We start from the raw sequence: 20,195 nt of genomic DNA on the forward strand, positions 1-20,195 counted from the left end.
AAAAACTCTCGTTGGACAACATTTAAATAAGTTCAACCGGAATACACTAGCTATCAAATAAAAAAATGCATCATCAAAATCGGTTCACCCAACCTAAGTTATGGGGTAGGTTACAAACAAAAAATACTCCTCTCCATTCCCTATTTTTTGGAATTCGGTTGTCAAGAAATACAGTTAAGAATAATTGATATAAGTACCTAATACCTATAGATAATATTAAACTAGGGAAACTAGTGAAATACGTAAGAGTCGGATATCCTGATGCGATTATGGCGCTGCGTTTTCTAAGTCACGGCAAAACGAGATTGCCAGCACGAGTCTGACCGTCTTGTACGGTCAGCAAAACAGGTTTATTATTGAAACATTTTAATTGTCCTTAGTTATTTTATACGTTCTATAATTACCTAAATACAATTTTTAATCTGTTGTTACTTTTGACTTTAATGTAAAAATATCGAATCGGCCGCCTAGCCTCTCGATTTCTGTAAGTATTATGAGTTATGACGGACAAACTATAATCTTGTAAGCTTTTATAATATAATAATAATATGCTTACTTCGATCATTAGATCATATGAATTATATTGTTTTTTTTAAATTAATATAATCTAAAAGTACCTACAGAAGTACATAATTACTTAACTACATATTTTATAATTATTACTCTTCAAATTTCATACACCCCGAAACAATCATTATTTATGCTAACTGTACCTACTCAGATCATCAGGCATTGACCCGTGACCATCGAAATTACAATTCCCAGTGTAGTCAAATTTAACTCGTTGAATCTATCAATAATTATTTTCATCGTGAATTTATACTTCTGCATTTTGATCAGTCATGCTCTTTACGTAGAAAATATTGACTTTATGCGTTTCGGAGTACCTATCTATGCCCTAAACACTCGTCAAAATGATTTGGCATTTGAGTTATAATCAAAGAATTTGATAAGTGCACTTTGAGTGCATTCAAAACAAGCAAAAAGAAAATATGTTAACTTTTTATCTTCAAATTTCTAACGGACAGTAAAAACAAATAAATTTTCATCTTCATTCCTGTAATAGATAGATCAATCAATTTAACAGATAATATGAGTAACATCTCATATACCTACTCCTTACCCCACAAGGGGAAATTAATCAAATTCTAGTCCCACTTTAGTCAGGTACCGTACAGGAACCTAAACTTTTTTGGAATTCCGTTGAAATTTATGCAGCACGCGGTATTCATGTGGCATTTGTATGCTGAATGCATAAAAGCTACAAGTTGCAAGAATTTTGATGAATGATGATTCAGTGACAAAATATTTAATCATATACCGGATAATTCGAGCTGGCCCACTGTTGGGTAATATAAATATTTTTTAAAAATAATATTAATGGATCTGACATTTTTAATCTATATTGACCTATGTATACCTAAACTTCATAGTAGGAACTTGCCGTGTGGTATAGAATAGAAAAGCAATATTCTCCTCCTACAAGCCTCCTACAAAATATAGGGTCAACCGGGGCAAATGCAACTAAAAAATAACAAGTCTCAAGTTTGATCGGTTGCAGTTATCTCCTTTTATATTTGGTCATTTATTTGACCCATTTATTGTTTTTTGTATTTATTCAAGATTATTTTAAACCAATCAAGCAATACAGTAGTCTTATAAATAACTGGTAGTGAGAATATTTCCTAAAATTGGTAGAAAAAGTTACATTAACCCCTAGTCGGGGGTAAATGCAACTAACTGCCATAGCTCTTCTTCTATTTCATATAAAACAACGAATATAGAATATATTTATGAGATTTCATGTTATTCATAGGATTTTGAACTGGATTACCGTGTAGCAAGGACGAGTTTTCAGGAAAAATCTTATTTTTCTAAATGTGGGGCAAATGCAACTATTTGTTAGAGAATTAGTGTGGGGAATGCAAAAACTTATTCATCGATATATTTTTATTATTCTATATATATATACAATAACGTTATCTATACAATAACGTTGCGATCGTAGATGGCGCCGCATTATTTAGAGGAAAATCTCATGTACCTACTTTGATTTACCACTTTAAATCGCAACAAAAAAAAATTACAGTGTACTACCTACTAAGTCAATTTTAGTTTTTGGTCAGAACAAATAATATTCTTTGTGTTAAATATTGTTAAAAACGTAAACCAAACAAAATACGTTTATTAGTTAATCAACCGTTAACTAAAAATTACTTGAACAATCACAGAACTATCCTACCTATCGTTTTTAGTTACTTATAGTCTTTAACCACGCTTTATCTAATTTTAATTTTACTTATGAACCCGTCTCTGGATATAATATCGAAGAAATAATCGATGGTTCTTCTTTAATTAATCATAAAGAAAGTATATTTTGACTACCAAGAAGGATACATAATAAAAATATCGACACTGTCACATCACTAGTGTTTTTAGTTTCATACAAAAATATAAGGGGCTATTGTAACTAACCTCACAGTTGCAATAACCCCACAGTGAAATTTTCATGAGGCAATTGTAACTGCATCAATAACAGAAAATAGAGTCAACTAACGCATTAAAAATATAAATGAAATATGCTTAACGGCTTGTGATAATCGTGTCCAATCAAAAACACCTGCAAAAAATCACTCCTAAACAATTTTTTTGTCTGTAAAACTCGACACCTGTTTTTACGCACACCAACTTCAAAATAGCGGTTTGACACAATGGCCTATCAATCAAATAGTTTTCATCGTAGGGGCACCATCTATTACTTGTAAGATTTATTAGTCGTTGAGTTATTGAATCATAGGTGGCGATATATTACAACAACTCTAATAAATTAGTTATGATAACTAGTTGCCATAGCCCCATAGTTGCATTTGCCCCGGTTGACCCTAACTATAATTAAATGTCATCTAATTTGTGTGGAGTCTTTTTAAACAATGAGAAAAATAAGTTATTCCATTCTTTAAGTTTTCATTTGTTTTTCTAATCTATCTACTGTTTCTTAAAAATGTGATTTTATAATAATAAATGCTTTAATATTGATGCATTTCAAACAATAAACTACATATAATAATATAGTCATTACAATATTAATTTATAACGAGTGTTTGTAGCTTTTGAAAAAAACGCCATCTATTACAAAATCACGTAATTTGAAAGAAAATTAGTAGGTAAACGTAGTTCGTAGGAAACGTACTAGATGGCGCTGTATTAAAATGTGTAATGTGTTTAAGTGTTTAATATTTTAAAAACAATTTATCATGAGGTAGTGGAAACTATTATTCACACAGTCTTAAAAAATAAAGATATTATTTTGTTCATTAATAAACATCATTTTAATTCATCAACAATAATAATTATAGTCTATAGTTTTTTTTATTTTATTTTACGCTATAATTTTTCACTCAATACTAATAATTATAAAGCATGAAATATTGGATAGCGTGACCCGGAAGATTTAGTTACCGACATAATAATTATAATTTATTTTCAAACCATCTCCGTAACGATAAATTGAAAAGAATCTCAAACATAACATGATACAAGAAAATATACGGTTTTTACTGTTTATAGATAATAACTTACCTACTTTATTTCTCTTCTTCATCATAAAATTTATAACATGTCGAAAGCAATAGTCAAGCGTTTGCGAACTATAAAAATATTTTTCTTCTTCTCAGTTCTCTTAATTAATGACTCACTCATAAAAAATACAATACCTACTAGGTACATCAAACAATGACGATTCTCAAATCTTAAAATTAGAACAAAATGTTTTTCATTAAATTGTTTTTTTTATACGCACAGATAAAAAAAGCGCGAACCGCTTACTTTTCTTACTAGCCAGTTTTATACATAAATAGGTAAGTTATTAAAACCTATTTAAAATAATATTTATTTAAGTAAGAATTAGTAGTAAAATAAGTTATATACAGATAAATTAATATACTTAATTTATAAGATATAAATTTCTTAGTTTATGAAATCAAAAACTGGCAATGAAATACGTTCTCCCGCGCTGTGTCCCGCGCCGCGTCACAACTCACAATATTTTGAAATAAGAATAAAATTAAAAAAAAAGAATGAAAGAAAATTTTATTCGTATATAGTATAGATAGGTATTGGTTAGGTATATTTTTATTTGTGAACGAATTTGTTTAATATTTAAGTATTGTGAAGTATCCACTAAACTTACGAATTAGACGGGAAGAGAATTTTCTTCGTGTTGTGAAAGTGAATACATTTTAAGATTATTTGCATATCTGTGGGAGTAAAATGAACTTGAGGGTGCTAAAAGGAATATTAATAAGTTTCATTCAGTACGAAGAAGTTTTTACTACTTTTTAAAAAGTAATATTGTGGAAGATGAAAATGAACTTGAGATGATAAATTTGCATGCAGAGTATAATTAATTAGCTACTCGCGATTTTACCCGTTTCGTAATGACAAATTGTTCGCAATATTTTTGGTACTTAGGAAAAAGTCATACATTGAAATTCAAAACCATTTTTAAATTTTACTATAATGGTAAGCTCATTTTTAATTTTACAAAACTACCTACATAGTAACTAATTTCACAATATCTACCCTACCTTTACAAAATATATCAAATTAAATTTATTTCTCACAAGATGTAGGTAAGTACATAAAATATAAAAATATATTCCATAAGTTCGTACATATCTAATAAAAAAAGACGTGTGGCACTCGGGGACTGCCGCGGTAAAGCTATTGCCTGTGCTATTGCATAGCATGCCTTCCAGCATGCAAAAATCTGGTTTTGGTGTATCTGGAAATTGATTCATCTGGGAAATTAAAAAGGAATTTTAAAAAGTTGTCATTCATTACATCTGTCTTTTAAAAGTTCTAACAACCGTTTTCGGGATTTTAAGATTCGGGTAATAGAAATTCGAGTTTTTAATAGGTTACCCTTCCAGCCATACCTCCGAGCCCGTTGGAGTGGGGAGCGTGAGGTTTTTTTCGTTACGGAATTTCTGGATTCGGTCCCCGCGCTCAAGCGCGGGGACCGAATCCAGAAGAGGGCCTTGAGGCCCACGATAGAAGCTATTTAAATTTTGTAAAGCCAGTTCAATAAGTTACAATTTCGTCATTTGTTACGTTTGTTCATTTCAGGTTCTATAACATAATATGTTTGTGTTTATCTTTAATACTCGTATACTAACGATCTAATAACAATTTAAACTTACTATCTTAACTCCTAAACTACCGTAAAACATGTACTCGTACATCTTACACGTACACATTTCAAACAATGTATTTCAGTCTAAGCCGATAACACAATATGTTAATAGGATAGTGTGTTCTCGGCATTTCATTTATTCCGTTCGCAGGTAGGCTGACTTCCGTACATCGTTCACGCTTGGAAAGAGACCATTCATGTCTACTATTGTGGTGTGACTACATTGCTGGAGATAGCGGGAAAAACTATCTACTCTACAGTTCAGTTAGTATACTATTTGTGCTTTGTGAATTACGTTACGGAGGGTTCTTATGGACACATGTTTCGTGTTGAATGCAGTTTTAAGTAAGATTTGGTTGTTATTTTTGAAATTTTGATTACTCTTACTTGCAATATTAGGAACTTGCCCTTCGATGAAATTTGGATAAATTAATATTATATGAGCAGTATATTACTGAATAATTAAAGTGAAGGTTTGTGCTATAAATAAGTATCAATTATAACTACAGTTTAATTTTATACTGTGATATATACGTTGTATTGTTACATCAGGATGGAACTGCATTTTATAGTTCACATTTTATCGTCTGAACTAGCTTTTATTATATAAAAATCTAAATAAAACAAACAAAATAATTGAATTGTGTGTTTCTTAAAAAATCTGAACTATATCTACAGTTGAAATCGTTTCGTACTAACGTATAAATACGTAAAATACCCGGTTAATGATCTAAGCGGCGAGCTTTATGAACATAAATTTTAATTAAAAATATTTATTGAAATTAAATTTAAATATTAAAAAAAAACATATTATTCTAATTAATCGCTTATCGCCGTAATGTGTCCTCACCTTTGGAAAATATTTACGCTTTTATGGTCCACTTCTGTTTATTTGATTTTCTATTGAATTGCTGTTATCTGTGTGCCTACTCTTTAGTAGTTTATTCTTAACTAGTTATGCCCCGCGGTTTCACCCGCTTTATAATATTAGTATAGATTCTGTTCGTCGAACTTTTGATTCTTCGACATGTCGGTTTCTTCACGATGCAGATATTGTGTTCGTTAAAAATAAAAAGATGAAGAACTATATTGAAATATATTATACATATTTGAATTTCATTAATTCATTCCTTATTCTCAGGAAATCGTATCACATTTAAATTATTTATATGAGGAAATGGGAGCTTCCGAAGATTAGTCAGAGAACAATAAGCCTGTTAGTACTTAGTTCCTACTAATTATTACTTACTACGTCGTAAAATCTTGTTAATACCAACTGCGCATTTCAATTATTCAACTTTATTGTAGTTTAATGCACTTAGCTGGATCCACTGAAATATTAATTAGTCCTAAGCTGAAACCTAACAGCTACATTGGAAAAGGAATTTATGAAGTTCTGTACAGAATATTATTGCGTTTCTTCTATTGTCTTGTGCTTTTGAGTTTTCTATACAATAAGGGAAGATTCAGTTTTATCATACTAGTTGAACCACGCAATTTCGTCTGCTCTCAAAAATTTTTTGTACCATTTTTCAGTCTATTTTTATTTATCCTATTATCGTGATGATTAAAAAGTTAAAAATTATTCTTTGTGAATTAACTATGCAAAACAAAAAGCAATTGACATTGTGAAATAGCAGTTCCTAAGATTAGTGCGTTCATCTAAACAAAAGACTCTTCAGCTTTTTTAATATTAACATCTAGATATAAATATAAAATATTATTTATATCGAGTTTTCAATGTTGAAATAGGTTCAATAGTTATCCAATTAAATGCGATCATATCAATATTTCTAAAATACATAATCCTTCTTTGAAAAATAAAAAAAATTCAATAGCTAATTTGCGTAACGATTACAATTTTTTATAAGTTATAAACTCCTTTTGGGCAAGTTAGACTAACGATCATTACTTTTTCCAAGAACCAATTTAGCACTCATACTAACTCCACGAAAATAACACAATCTTTTACATGTAAATTGGGAAAAAAACACTAAGATGATTTGAAACTTTATTTACAAATAAATAAATAAATAGCTTAGCAAATAATTTAGTGTTGGTATTGAGACCATCCTCTATAAGGTAAGGGTGTGTGCACATCTCTCCGCCGTCGATGGTGACCATGACCAGCGTATATTACTTGGTGGTCGTCGTGGTCGTCGTGTGACGTGAGCTTCTTGATGCCCACGATCGCGGATAGCATAAGAGCTAGTGCGGATACTGCAAGAGCCTGCGAACAAATGCATTATGATATTATATTTAATAATTTATTGAAACAGCTTTGCGGGTTTCGATGTATTGCTTTGAATAACGAAACTCGCGTAATACTTTCAAATTAACTTGAAATTGGCGAAGAAAGAAAAAATATGAATTTTAATGGCCTCATAGGTAATGTTAATTTTAATTAGGTATGAAAATGTATTTATTTATATTTCAAACACACTTTTGAAATTTTTTTCATGTAGATAAAAAATTTGTTTCACGATGTTTACTTATTACATTGTAAGTAAGTTGTTTTTTTACGATAAAATTTTCTCTTCAAGAAAATTAAACGAGGACTTCGATAATTTTTGAAACTTTCTAATAAGAATTTTTATTTTACAAGTCTTGGGTTATAGTACAGATAAGTGTTTTGATACTAAAGGGTTTCAGTATAAATTGCTCTCAGACATGGGATTCATAACAATGTTCTTTAAAGGGATAGAACAGTTAATTATATTTAGGTATTAAATAGTTCATAATTTTCTGTAAGATTTTACTTCTTTTAGCATTAAAATTAATTTTAAGTAAATATAAATATACATTGCAATATTTTTGCCGCTTAATTTTATTAAACATATTTTGGAGTACAATTACCATTGAAGATGATATTATTAATTAGGCCAGAAATATGTATCAACAAGATTCAAGATATTAAGTTTCAAAACCACAATAACCAATAACAGAATAATCCAAAACTAACGGATAACTATCATGTTAAGTTTAGAGCCGATTTTTCAATCCTTGGTTAAAATTTATCCGTCCAATAAAGTATTACACGAACATATTAAAATTTCACCTGTAAACTGTCAAATACGGACAATTACAATACATTTTTGAAATGGTAGTTTTATACGTTATTCGATGAATAAGTTTTAACCAAGGATTGAAAAATCAGCCCTAAATAGTCTAAATTTTCGGTGGACATGGAGACATTGAATTGAATTTCGTGGAAATAAAGAATTTTATAGACTACCTAACTTATATATACTGTCAAATTAATTTTAGAGAAAAATGGGTTCATTGGTTTTATATACAATTTAAAAATAAATACATCTAAAATAATATGAACCAAGGGACGAGACATGAATTTAATTTGCCAGTTTTATTTACAGGAACGTTATTTCATTGACTCTGATAGGATTTTCGAGATAGTACATGAAAGGAGGTTCAATGGCCGATATTTTTGATGAAATAAATGAAACGTAAACATTGCTTCTTAAGAATAATAATGTCTTGAAGCTTCTTTATGGCTATTTTAACTTTAATTATACCTAAATCAATTACTTCGTATGGATACTTAATTAATAAATTGGTAAATATATTTACAGGTTGTCCCGCTGTAACCCGCCCATCAGCGTAAGCAAAATATAAGACACATTTAGCGTATTGCCACAGATTACGAAATACACAATATACAGATACAACCAGTAGGGAAACTTCTTACAACACGTTCGAAAGTTAGAAGAATACCCTTACGATTCTCGTAAACACGCTTGCTTGTGGCCATTTCGAATGTGTTGTATGAAGTTTCCTTACTGGTTGTATCTGTATATTGTGCTAAATGGTTAGGTAATAATATGTAGTATACCGATGGCCGGACACCCTGTAGAAGGCAACTGAAACGGAACGAAAGTAGTGGTATTATGTTTATTATTTACCTTCATAGTGAGTAGCCCCAAACCTCCTATGCCAGCAGCTCCCATAGTTTTAGCGAACATAAGTCCTAAAAGGGCCATGGACCCCATACCTCCGTTTTTGGCTCGACCGGTTCCTGCAAAAAAGAAAATTTTATTTAGCGCCTTATTGGTTAGTGACCTTTATTTATTATTGTTATGATATGAAGTCGTCGATTTCTTTATTAAATAGTGCAATATTATTTTATACGAAATAATAATATCTGTCACTATATCTCCAGTTGTATTCATAAAAACTGAAGTAACAAGCCATCAAGCCAAGTATAATGCTTCCTATAAGTTTTGATATGCCTAATTTATGAAGAGATGGACGGGTGGATTTAATGAGAAAATTTCTGTAAAAAATAATATTTAAAACTTTCAAACGCTCATACTCAAAAATCACCATTTTGTACTTAAGTGGTACGTACCAAATACCACAGATATATTGGTAGTTACAAAATACAATCAGATAAATAAATGTTCTACGAGTATTCGTAATACTTGTAGAACAACCCAAATTAAGTAAATTCAGTATAATTTTTCTAAACTATAATTCGCTATACCTTGAAATAATTTAGAATTCCTTCCTAGAACCAAAACAGTTCTAATATGTACATAAATTTACAAAGGGAATCTGAGAAACGTACGCATATTATATTTCCTAGGAAAATGTTTCAAACTACCCTGCAACCAAATCGTAAACACCTGCGGGTAGGAATAACATGCGATGAACTTCAGTGTAAAGTGTGTTATTAGAAAACTATACTATTACTCAAATATAGGATTAAAATAACTGAACGGTTTAATAATATTAGTACTTAACGATATTTATAATACAAAATGTGTACCTATATGAAAAGTATGTAGGTACTAAAGTTTATTATAAAATATTTTCATACGAGCAATTTTTTATTAATCTAAATAGGTAATATTGTCAGATAAAATGAATTACAAAAGAAAATATTATGTTTTTAATTTGCATTCTTTAGAATGCAAATTAACTGTTTTAACACACTTGAAAGTGAAGTAATGTATATTGTAAAATGTTATCACTTTGTAATATAATAATAAATAAATAATTCAATACATAATAATTGATCATGTTGATTCGCTTTCAAAAGAAAGGAAAAATCACCACAAAAAGCAACACACGCAAGAACCGCTATCATGCTATTTTTGAAATGGATTAATTATTAAATTATTAATAATCTATTGTTGACAAACGTTATTATAAAGATAAATAAGCAATCAAATTTAAAATGTCTCTACATCATCGAATATTTTTACTCAATTAAGGTTAAGGAAGAGCGAGATGTTCTAACTTCTAACACAAGCATTTAAATGCTTCAAATGATGTCTCAATGACGGTAAAGTTGTAAGCATATTTGCTACTGATTTTGATTTGTTGCTTTTGACAATTCGTATTTATTTAAATAAAGTCTACACTTGATTTTTCAAGTTGCCTAAAATAATAACAGATATGATATTATCTACTTGCCAATATTGTATTAAAATAATAACGAATCTATATTCGTGATTATTTTAATACAATATTGATGAATGAAAAAAGTAACGTTGTAATACTATTATTACATGAAACAATTATAGCTTAATTAATAATGCTAGAAGAGGATCACGTCACGATAGGAAATTTATGATCAAATGATATTATAATTAAAATTATATTCGATATTATCTTTTAAATATACGTGAAAGAGTTAGCTCACAATTATTGAAGTGCTTACTTATACTTTAAAAAGTATTTTACAAGTGCGTTTACTCACACAATTGAACTAGGTAAGTAAACTTAACTGACTCAAAAAGGAGTCAAGATGGATAATTAAGCAGTTGTCTTTGGGAAATTAAAGCCCGCATTTCCTCGATTGTAGGAAGTTTAAAAGGAAAACTTTTTAATCAATCTATATTGCTATGGGTGATGTATGGGACTGAACTTTAAATTTTTGACGCCAAGAACATTGACCTCGATGATGTTACGTATTTACAATATAACTAACCTAACCTAAACAATAAATTTTATAATATATATCAAAAACCTTTGAAATTATGTAACAAATCAGACGCCCCAAATATATTATTAAGATGAATTTAGTTGTGAAGTTACCGCCTTCCTCAACGTTATTTTTATTCATTTACGAGAATAAAAACTTCTAGTCATACTTCTTAGAAATTGTTCAGTATTGGTCTAAAGTTTCCTATAAAACAACCTTTCCCGTAATCTAAAATTATAAATAAAACACGAATATATTTTGAGGCGTGTATAAAGCAGGAAAACATTCATATTTTATGAACGTACATTTGAGAGATGAATTTTTCAATAAGACTTGTACAAATAGGACGCCATTTGCGGAGCATTGAACTTTTTTTTCATTAAATTCGGTCTATATCGGGTTGAAAAGCTATGTAAATAGAAATATTTGAAAAAGACCGCGCATTGAAACTAAGCTGAGGTTACAGAGAATGTTAAATGGATATAATTAAAATGCGAAAATAAGGTCTGTAAAAGCTCGAGATTATTTGCTAATAAAAAGAGACGCTTTTTACCTATTTGTACAAACAAGTAAATAAGATATATTATAAAGAACCTATCATACCTACTGGTTACTGGGGTTAATTTATGGCGCCTATAATTTCACTGTCACATAATATTATATTGCTTTTGATATATTATGTAGGTATATAATATAAGGCTATATTACGCGACTTCGCTCGCGTTGACTCCAACTTAACAAATCATATTATACGATTTTAATAAAAAATTAATGATAAAATTTTAATGCACCACGTCCTAATGATAACTTAATTATATTGTTGGTATTATTTACCAAATTTTCCCATGAATTCTTATGTAACATTACCTATTCATATTCATAATTTTCCACTAAACACTATCACCACAGTATTACAATAATATTGTAATACTGTGCTCTGTGCTATCACTTACATTTACCATACCTAAATCCTAACACTATCTTATATAAATCGATTGCAAATCACACTTACCATTATTTTCCTTATACTCGTCGACAACCTTCAAAGACTCCGCGAAGAGTTGACTGATCTTGTCCTTCTCGATTAAATTGGGTAATTTCACATGTAACTCATGCCCTTGTAGGAATTTGGCCATTCGGTACAAAACCGAATCTCCCATAGAACGACCTTGATCTTCCAGACTATTAGAAACTGGGACACCAACCAATCGAATGCCATCTGTTAAATCTATGTCCCCATCTAACAGAGAGGCTCGCACACTCGACAAAAGGGCCACCAGAACAATTTCCCGATACATTTTTCTCAGACAGTCATTCGAGCAATAAGTGTGAAAGGGTGATATAAATGCTTTTATAGTGGCTTTCGAAAAAATGACTAAAAGTACGGCGGACGCGAGAAAACGTGAGGGCAATTCTGTAGACAATTTTACAGTCTGCTTAGTTCATGCTGTTATTATAATTGTGTGCTATTGTTGTGTGCAAGACTAGATTATGTTTGCTTAATTACCTACTGTATGAAAGTTAATTATGAAAATTGCATATTAACTTTGTTGTTGTACAAAAGTATTTGCAAATGACCAAAAACTTGTTTGAGGTGTGCTACGTTTAAAATAAACGATTTTCATCCTAAACGTACCTTTAATTTTGTTCTCAAATAAAATTAAAACAGTTGATTATTTTTTTCTTTAATTGTGTTTCAAAAATTAAAACAATCACATGTTTATAAACATCGATACAAATATAAAATTAAAAACAATCATTGCAAACATAAATAAGTAAGAAATATTATATATTTGGAAAGTAAAATACCGCAGAATAGCCCCTCAAGATCGCGGCATTGAAAACTAAACAAATAAAACAGAAACAATTTTTATGCTCGAGCCCGTTTCATGATAAAGTAACTAGAAGTGACGCTAATTATGTAATCTTCAAAATAACGTCACCGTTTGAATTTCATAGTACATGAGTGTAGGATGTACGTAATGAGGAACTTTTAAAAATATTAGGTTTATTAAAAAAATGTGAAGTTTATATTACCGAGACTTATTGGTGTACGAAATCATTCAGAATGGTACCTACTTTATTGAATAAACACAAAAGTATTACTTACCTATAGTTTCAGTGAAAACTATCACAAATATAACAATTGAGTGTCTTATCATAATATACTCTACATCATTTCAATAAATCTAAATTACATGTACTATAATGTTTTTAGCGCTTTAAATCAATTAATTATAGGTACCTACTGCGTTTTTTGTTTAAGTAATAAAATTGAAAATACACAAAACCTCTGTTATCTATCAACGGTCATAAAACGACGAAAGCTTTTCTATTCGTAGTGTGTTTTTTATCAATACATAACTTTAAACTTCCTTTCTACTCGACATAGAACAGCGATCTAGTTTCAGTTGTCGCTTCCAGTACACAAACATCAATGTGTACAAAGATAGTTGTTGGTTAAAATTTTTTTGTTTATTTTTCTTCGAGTGAGAGTAAAGGGATAGAGAGTAGTAAATTAAGGGTATCGTAGTAATGTGAATCTATCGAAGTAAATATAATAAACGTTTACGATTTATTATGAAATTGCAGTTTGCTTATGTGTTAATAGATAAATGGTTAGTTGATTGCGTCATACTACAATTATTTAAAGTAGGTAACTTTTGAGGTTAGTAGATGATTTAGATTTGATAATAGTAAAGTTATAATATCACAATTTTGCAGTTTAAAGTGTGATAGAAATACAGGGTAACATAGAAAGAGAGGATGCAGTATATTTGTATAAAAATTGTCATTAGTTTTCTATTTAAAAGCCGTATCAAAATCCGTTGCGTTGTTAAAGATCTAAGCGTTCAGACACAAATACAACGCAAAGCGACTTTGTTTTCTACTATGTAGTGATGTAGGCTGTATAACATCTCTCTACGATAAATATAAGCGGAGGAATATATTCCTTCAGCTATTATTATAATATTACTAGCGGTCCGCCCCGGCTTCGCCCGTGGTACATATTTACGTTTTCTCTACATAAGAACCATCCTCGTACTTCAAGGAATATAATAAAAAAAGAATTATCGAAATCGGTTCAGCCGTTCTCGAGTTATGCGCTTACCAACACATTTTGCGATTCATTTTTATATTATAGACTAGCGGTCCGCCCCGGCTTCGCCCGTGGTACATGTTTACGTTTTCTCTACATAAGAACCATCCTCGTACTTCAAGGAATATAATAAAAAAAGAATTATCGAAATCGGTTCAGCCGTTCTCGAGTTATGCGCTTACCAACACATTTTGCGATTCATTTTTATATATAAGAAGAAGATAATGCGTATTTGTTTTGCCTTTTTATTGGCCTATTGACTACAAATTTTGGAAAAAATTTAACATAAAAGGTTTGGGAAGTTCAAAACATACCCAATAAAATAAAGCAGGTATTTACGTAACTTTTGTTACACAAACTCCTTATAAAGAATAGCATAAGGATATGTAACAAAATCCAGGAAGCCATTTTCGTGTCATAAAACCCTCTGTTTACCATATTTACTGTTTTGATGTGTCGACACTTATTTTCTTTCTTCACGCATGTTCGATAATCGAGGTCCTATGGGTGGGGAATATTTTGTTAGGGTAAACAGGTAATATGTATTTATAAGATTTTTAGGGTATTTTGTGAATTATGGGAAAACTATTTCCCTCACGGATTTGTAGTACCGATCTTTTAATGTGTCGTACTATAGTGCGAGAATAAAGCATGCTTATTTGGTGTTAATTTTTATTTATTCCTTTTATAAGCTAAAGTGTTCTCTTGTTTATTTATTTGGCGGAATGCTCTTATCTCAACATAATCTATTTATCGAGGAAAACAATAGGTTATAGTAATTGATACATGACGCTGCAGCTGCCATGAATAGGAGCAGTAAAGTAATGAAAAATGCGGCAAGAATATTTGCGTTGTTCGGCTTGTAATTATAAAACTTTATCAGAAATACAATAGAGCTATTACAAGTTTTATTTACATCACATAAATGGTATTTTTATATCTACACTTTCAAATGTGTGAAGCAATTCTTATGAGTTTGAATCTGGCGTAACAGAGTCAATCTCAATCATGGTTCAGAAAAAAATACCAACACTGCGAATTGGACACCTTTGTAGGAACTATGTTTATATTGGAAACAGGTAAATTTTTATTGGTGAAAAATTGCATTGCACTTTTAGAATGCAGTTGGTTTCAGTCAGTCATCAACATCAGGAATAATATTTTTTAACAAAAATGAAACCGCCTTCAAGCGGGCAGAACTTGACAGAATTTAAATTTTAAAAATTAATTACAATATATTTATTAAGATATTTATATAATACGTAATTCGAAGGAAGTGAATTAAATAAATAAAATATTGTACGAATAAGCAATAATAACGAGTCAACTTTATGAACATACTAAAAGCCAGAGATTCAAGCGAGCGGGCAGAATTATTCCCAAAAGTTTGCCGAGTTATGCTAAATAGCAGGAAATGTTTTATAACTATAGGTCCTTGATCCTTACACTAAAAGCCATGTGTGTTTGTTATGCTAGGGAAGTTATAGTCGGAAAAATAACTTTCATTTTGATTAATAAGAGTAAAATTATTTATTAAACAAAAGTTTACAGACGAGTGTTTTTAGGGTTAACTTCCTCGTTGGCAAGTTCTCTTGAGCATTAAAGGCTTCTGGGTTCAATCCCTATAAAGATTACTAAAATAGGCCAGCCACCTACTTGCCCATTGAAGTCATTATGTATGTGGTTATGTAGCCATTTATTTGTAGCGACACTGCTCTGAACCGTACAAGCGAAATGTTATCGCTAAAGAGGATATAATATTATTTTACAACTTTCTGACATCATAATTCGAGGCCTTACCGTCCGCGTCGGGCCAGTCGAGTAGACTGGTCGAGGAGCCTTCCTTTAACGATGGAGGAATTTCACCTTCCTTCCTCCTCATTTTCATGACATAAGCAGTGTCATTTGCTGCGCAACAATTGGTCAAAAATCTTGCTGAAAGCTTTTTAAATATTTTTGCTCGGACGCGAATTTTTTTATTAATTCGTTATCAACTCAGCAACACGTTTGACTGAAACTTTACAACATGTTAATTGAAATTTGTAGCTAAACAAATGTTTATCATTAATTGAACTGCTAATATAGAATAGCAGTCGGCTTCGTATGTATGAAATATTTTTTAATCGTTCCAGTAATTTCGGTGATTAGAGCATTCAAACAAACAAGCTCTTAGGTTTATATTATAAGTATTGATAAATGAAACTAATGTTACGTGTAAATATCTGTCCCAAACCCGGGACACTGGACATAGCCATTGTATTAACTTTTCGAAAATATATATATCCAGAACTAGATGACAGTTTAATTACTTACATCTTCACACACTTTCGATTTAAATTATTATGTCGATAACTTTCAATACAATTCGCTGAAATAAACCAAATAAAATGATAATGCTTTCTACTTTCACTATCGAAAATATATCCGTCCTTGTTCAATGTATTATTTGGTGTATTTCCCTCTCTTTCACTTTGACTATATTTGAAAGGTATATTTTGCTATTACATACTATTATCGGGTTCTGTTTGTAATAGTTATTTTTTATTTATTTCGCATCTTATTTAGTTCAATGTTTGATTATAAGTAGGTGTACAATTTAAGTGTTATTTCAATCAAAATATCTATTATATAAAAAATCTACCAGTTACTTGGTTACTCTATACAAAACTTACCTTACACTATCGCCAAATTTTTAAAACATAATACGTATTAAGTCGTGCATAAAGACTATAATATACTGTATGTATTTAATATTGCCTTTAAGCTCAATAACAATCCATATCTATAGTGCAATAGGTACATAATAAAATCAATATCTACCGTTATAGTACTACGTAGAACAACAGCTGTGGTAGTACGTAGCGTCTATGACCTAATCCGTGGTAAGGTGGTAACATAATTATTGTAATCAATTTAACACTCAATCTATCGACACATAGACAACAAAATGAACGTATCTAATTCTGGAACATTCCACGCAACTGCATACAGCCAATAACGTGACCTACCCCCATACTATGTTATCCTAAAACAGTATTATTTCCAGTGTGGAAAAATGACAGCGCTATATAGGTCGTCTAGCGCCATCCCTTTCCCACACTGGAAGTAATACTGCTATAAGAAACGGTAACCCCTGATTGGCCGAGATTACTGAATGGCACTGATTTAGAATTCAATTCGCAGAACTTGGAATTTCCAATAGTCCGAACGTTCTGGAACACAAATTCTTAGAAAGTGAGTGAATAATACACGCATAGGTACATTTTCAACTTGGTCGGCTAATGACTGTTCACCGTAAGGAAGCATATTTTGTATGCTTAGCTTTTGAACACTAACGAATTCTAATTTTGTAAAAAAAATCCAAACAAAACATTAAGAAGATATAATATTTTGATAATGTTTTGATTTAATCCTTAAACAAGCAAAAAATAAATAAACACAAAACACCAATAATTTAATCGCAAAAAGCCACAGACAATCAGCATTCTAAATTCAAATTTCGACCACAGATTAAAGAAAAGACGTGACCGCATTCCATGTTCTATGCCACAAATGTTAATGTTAAAGACGATCGCATTTCCGTAAGGTAACGGAAAGAGTGGGCACAGTCAACTTTGTTATTCGTTGGCACGAGCACTGTCACGCGTCACTTGCGGCTTGTGTGCAAAGATTAGGAAGTATACAGATGCGCTAAAGTCGTAGGTTTTTTGTCTACGGAAAAATAAATTAAAATGTGAACATCGTTTAGCATTAGATTTCTATTTGCCTGCGGTGATGTTATAATGATAGCAAAATGCGTAATTAATGCATAATATAATATTATGGTTACTAGTTGTTATTTAATATAAATTATATTGCTTAGATAACTGGTTAACAAACAACTAACAGTAAATAATTAAAGCAATTATTATTAATAGAATATATAAAATGATTACATTAGGTGAAATGCGTTCATATTTCTTATGTGACTAAGATTCCATGAAAAATTTAGATATTTTTTTACAAAATTGGAATTTTCCATACGATTAATACGCTACTATTTTTTTTCACAAAATATTATAATCGTTAAATTGTTTGCATGGATTATTGATACAGAACTACTCTGGAATATGTAAAATATTATTATGGTTAAATGTGGTATTTTTTTAACTACTTCTTACTTGAATAAAAAAAATATACACACAACATTTATAATACTTTTCATTTTACATAATTACGGAGGATCATTCATAATTAATACCAGTCTCTAAATTGACAACAATCTTTGTCTTCTAAAAAAATATAAATAATGAAGATCTACATAATATTAATTTAATCGTTTTCATTTCAAATGCCTCACAGAGTAAAAGTTCGCATACCGCATCTACGTCACCTAATCTATGAGCAAGGAAATTGTTCAGTCTGCGTGTGCGATACGGTTCCTATTGCACAAATATGTATTTCTACTTCCTAATTAGTTATTCGTGATTCATTATACGCAATGTGATTTACTTAGTCGTGCCACTCTTGACATTTCTTTGTTATAAATTAATTGTTCTCTTCTATTGACCTAATAAAATCGATCTAGCGTATCGCACACGCGAGTAATTATGCGTTAATTGTTAATTGGACGAAATTTTTATGATATTACCTAGTAAAGACTGTACAATATTTTATCAACTGAAAATAACGTGAAAATTAAAATATTAAATGTAATTTTGTTAAAATCATGACTGTGGAAATATGACAATTCTATAACAGTTTTTAGATGAAAAGAAGCTTCAGAAAATATAACATTCTTTTTTCAGATCTTATCATAAAGCTGTAAATTTTTGTTGTCAATAATTTTCTGAAATCGTTTAATAAAATTCATGCATCCGAATACAATATTATTTAGATAAGTAATTATTTGACCGTCTAGGTAATTTATAAGAAACTACCTTTCCGCCTGCTGCTTCGCCAGCGTTGTCTAAAACCTAATGAATTATATACTATTTAATAAAACAAATCCGCATTAAAATCCGTTGCTTAGTTTTAATGATTTAAGCAAACATAGGGACATAGCGCCAGAGAAAGCGACTTTGTTTTATACTATGAAGTTATAAAACAAGACTTAAGATAATAAATATGAAAACAGCAAACCAAAAGCTTCGTGCTGGTTACATCTAGTCTTAATAATAAATAAATAAATAAATAAAAATTCTTTATTGACAATAGAATACAACATTTTTAAATGCTGAAGTCTCTGACTCCCAAACTAGGTAAAAACCTGTATGTCAGGAGTCAGCGCCCTCTTCCAAAGAATATTCAAGAAATGCCAATAAGAAAAATAAAAAACAAAAATGTATAACAAACAAAAAATAAAAGTAGAAATTGATTTTTTCGGCATGCATGTGTGTGTTTTAGTGTTTAGGCCTTGAATGTGTGTGTGTATTTGTGTGTGTGTTGTGTGTATTTGTGTGTGTGTTGTGTGTATTTGTGTGTGTGTGTATGTGTTTGTGTGTGTGTGTGTGTGTGTGTGTGTGTGTAATAGTGGGTACTATATACTCAAGTTATAAGATTTTCCGTTTCTTCGTAATCTAGAGTCAAAAGCCAGTTTTTAATTTTTAATTCTACATCACGCAGAGTACATGGATAAATATCAAGCAATTTATTAATTTTATTATATAGATGTACAGAAACAAAACTGTGTTGTCTTTTCAATAAAGCAGTTCGACACCTCACAGGATCTATTACATTTGTACGTGTCCGTTTGTTACGAAACTTATTGGGGTCATAAGGAGTCGTAACATGTTGTTTTATAATAGCATGATAAATATAAAATTTCCTTACAGACAGTATTTGGCATATCTCATATAATTTTGTTGTTGGGAACCTATAAGGCTTGAACAACATTGTTTTGAGTAGAGACCGTTGTGCTCATTCAATTTGTAGCATAGTGCTTTTAAATGTCCCGCCCCATACCCCAATACAAT

The 20,195-nt window shown here is 30.5% G+C and overlaps 2 protein-coding genes across 2 annotated transcripts in view; both read right to left on the bottom strand.

The window, feature by feature from the left end:
- LOC149477918 (uncharacterized) overlaps positions 1–20,195 on the bottom strand; it is a 600,334-nt gene that overhangs the window by 151,786 nt on the left and 428,353 nt on the right. The gene's annotated exons all lie outside the window — the stretch shown is intronic.
- Osi5 (Osiris 5) overlaps positions 7,195–20,195 on the bottom strand; it is a 29,547-nt gene continuing 16,546 nt past the window's right edge. Inside the window, exons 2-4 of the mRNA XM_089710022.1 lie at positions 12,154–12,555; positions 9,115–9,227; positions 7,195–7,424 (exon numbers count right to left, since the gene is read on the bottom strand). Of these exons, the coding sequence (XP_089566148.1) occupies positions 7,245–7,424; positions 9,115–9,227; positions 12,154–12,439 (579 nt within the window). The 5' untranslated portion in view covers positions 12,440–12,555 and the 3' untranslated portion in view covers positions 7,195–7,244. The remainder of the gene's footprint in view (positions 7,425–9,114; positions 9,228–12,153; positions 12,556–20,195) is intronic.

This window comes from Colias philodice, chromosome 23 (assembly GCF_061535455.1).
Source record: "Colias philodice isolate Cphi_HAF_F1 chromosome 23, ilColPhil1 Martin Lab GWU primary, whole genome shotgun sequence".
NCBI classification, from domain to species: Eukaryota; Metazoa; Arthropoda; class Insecta; order Lepidoptera; family Pieridae; genus Colias; species Colias philodice.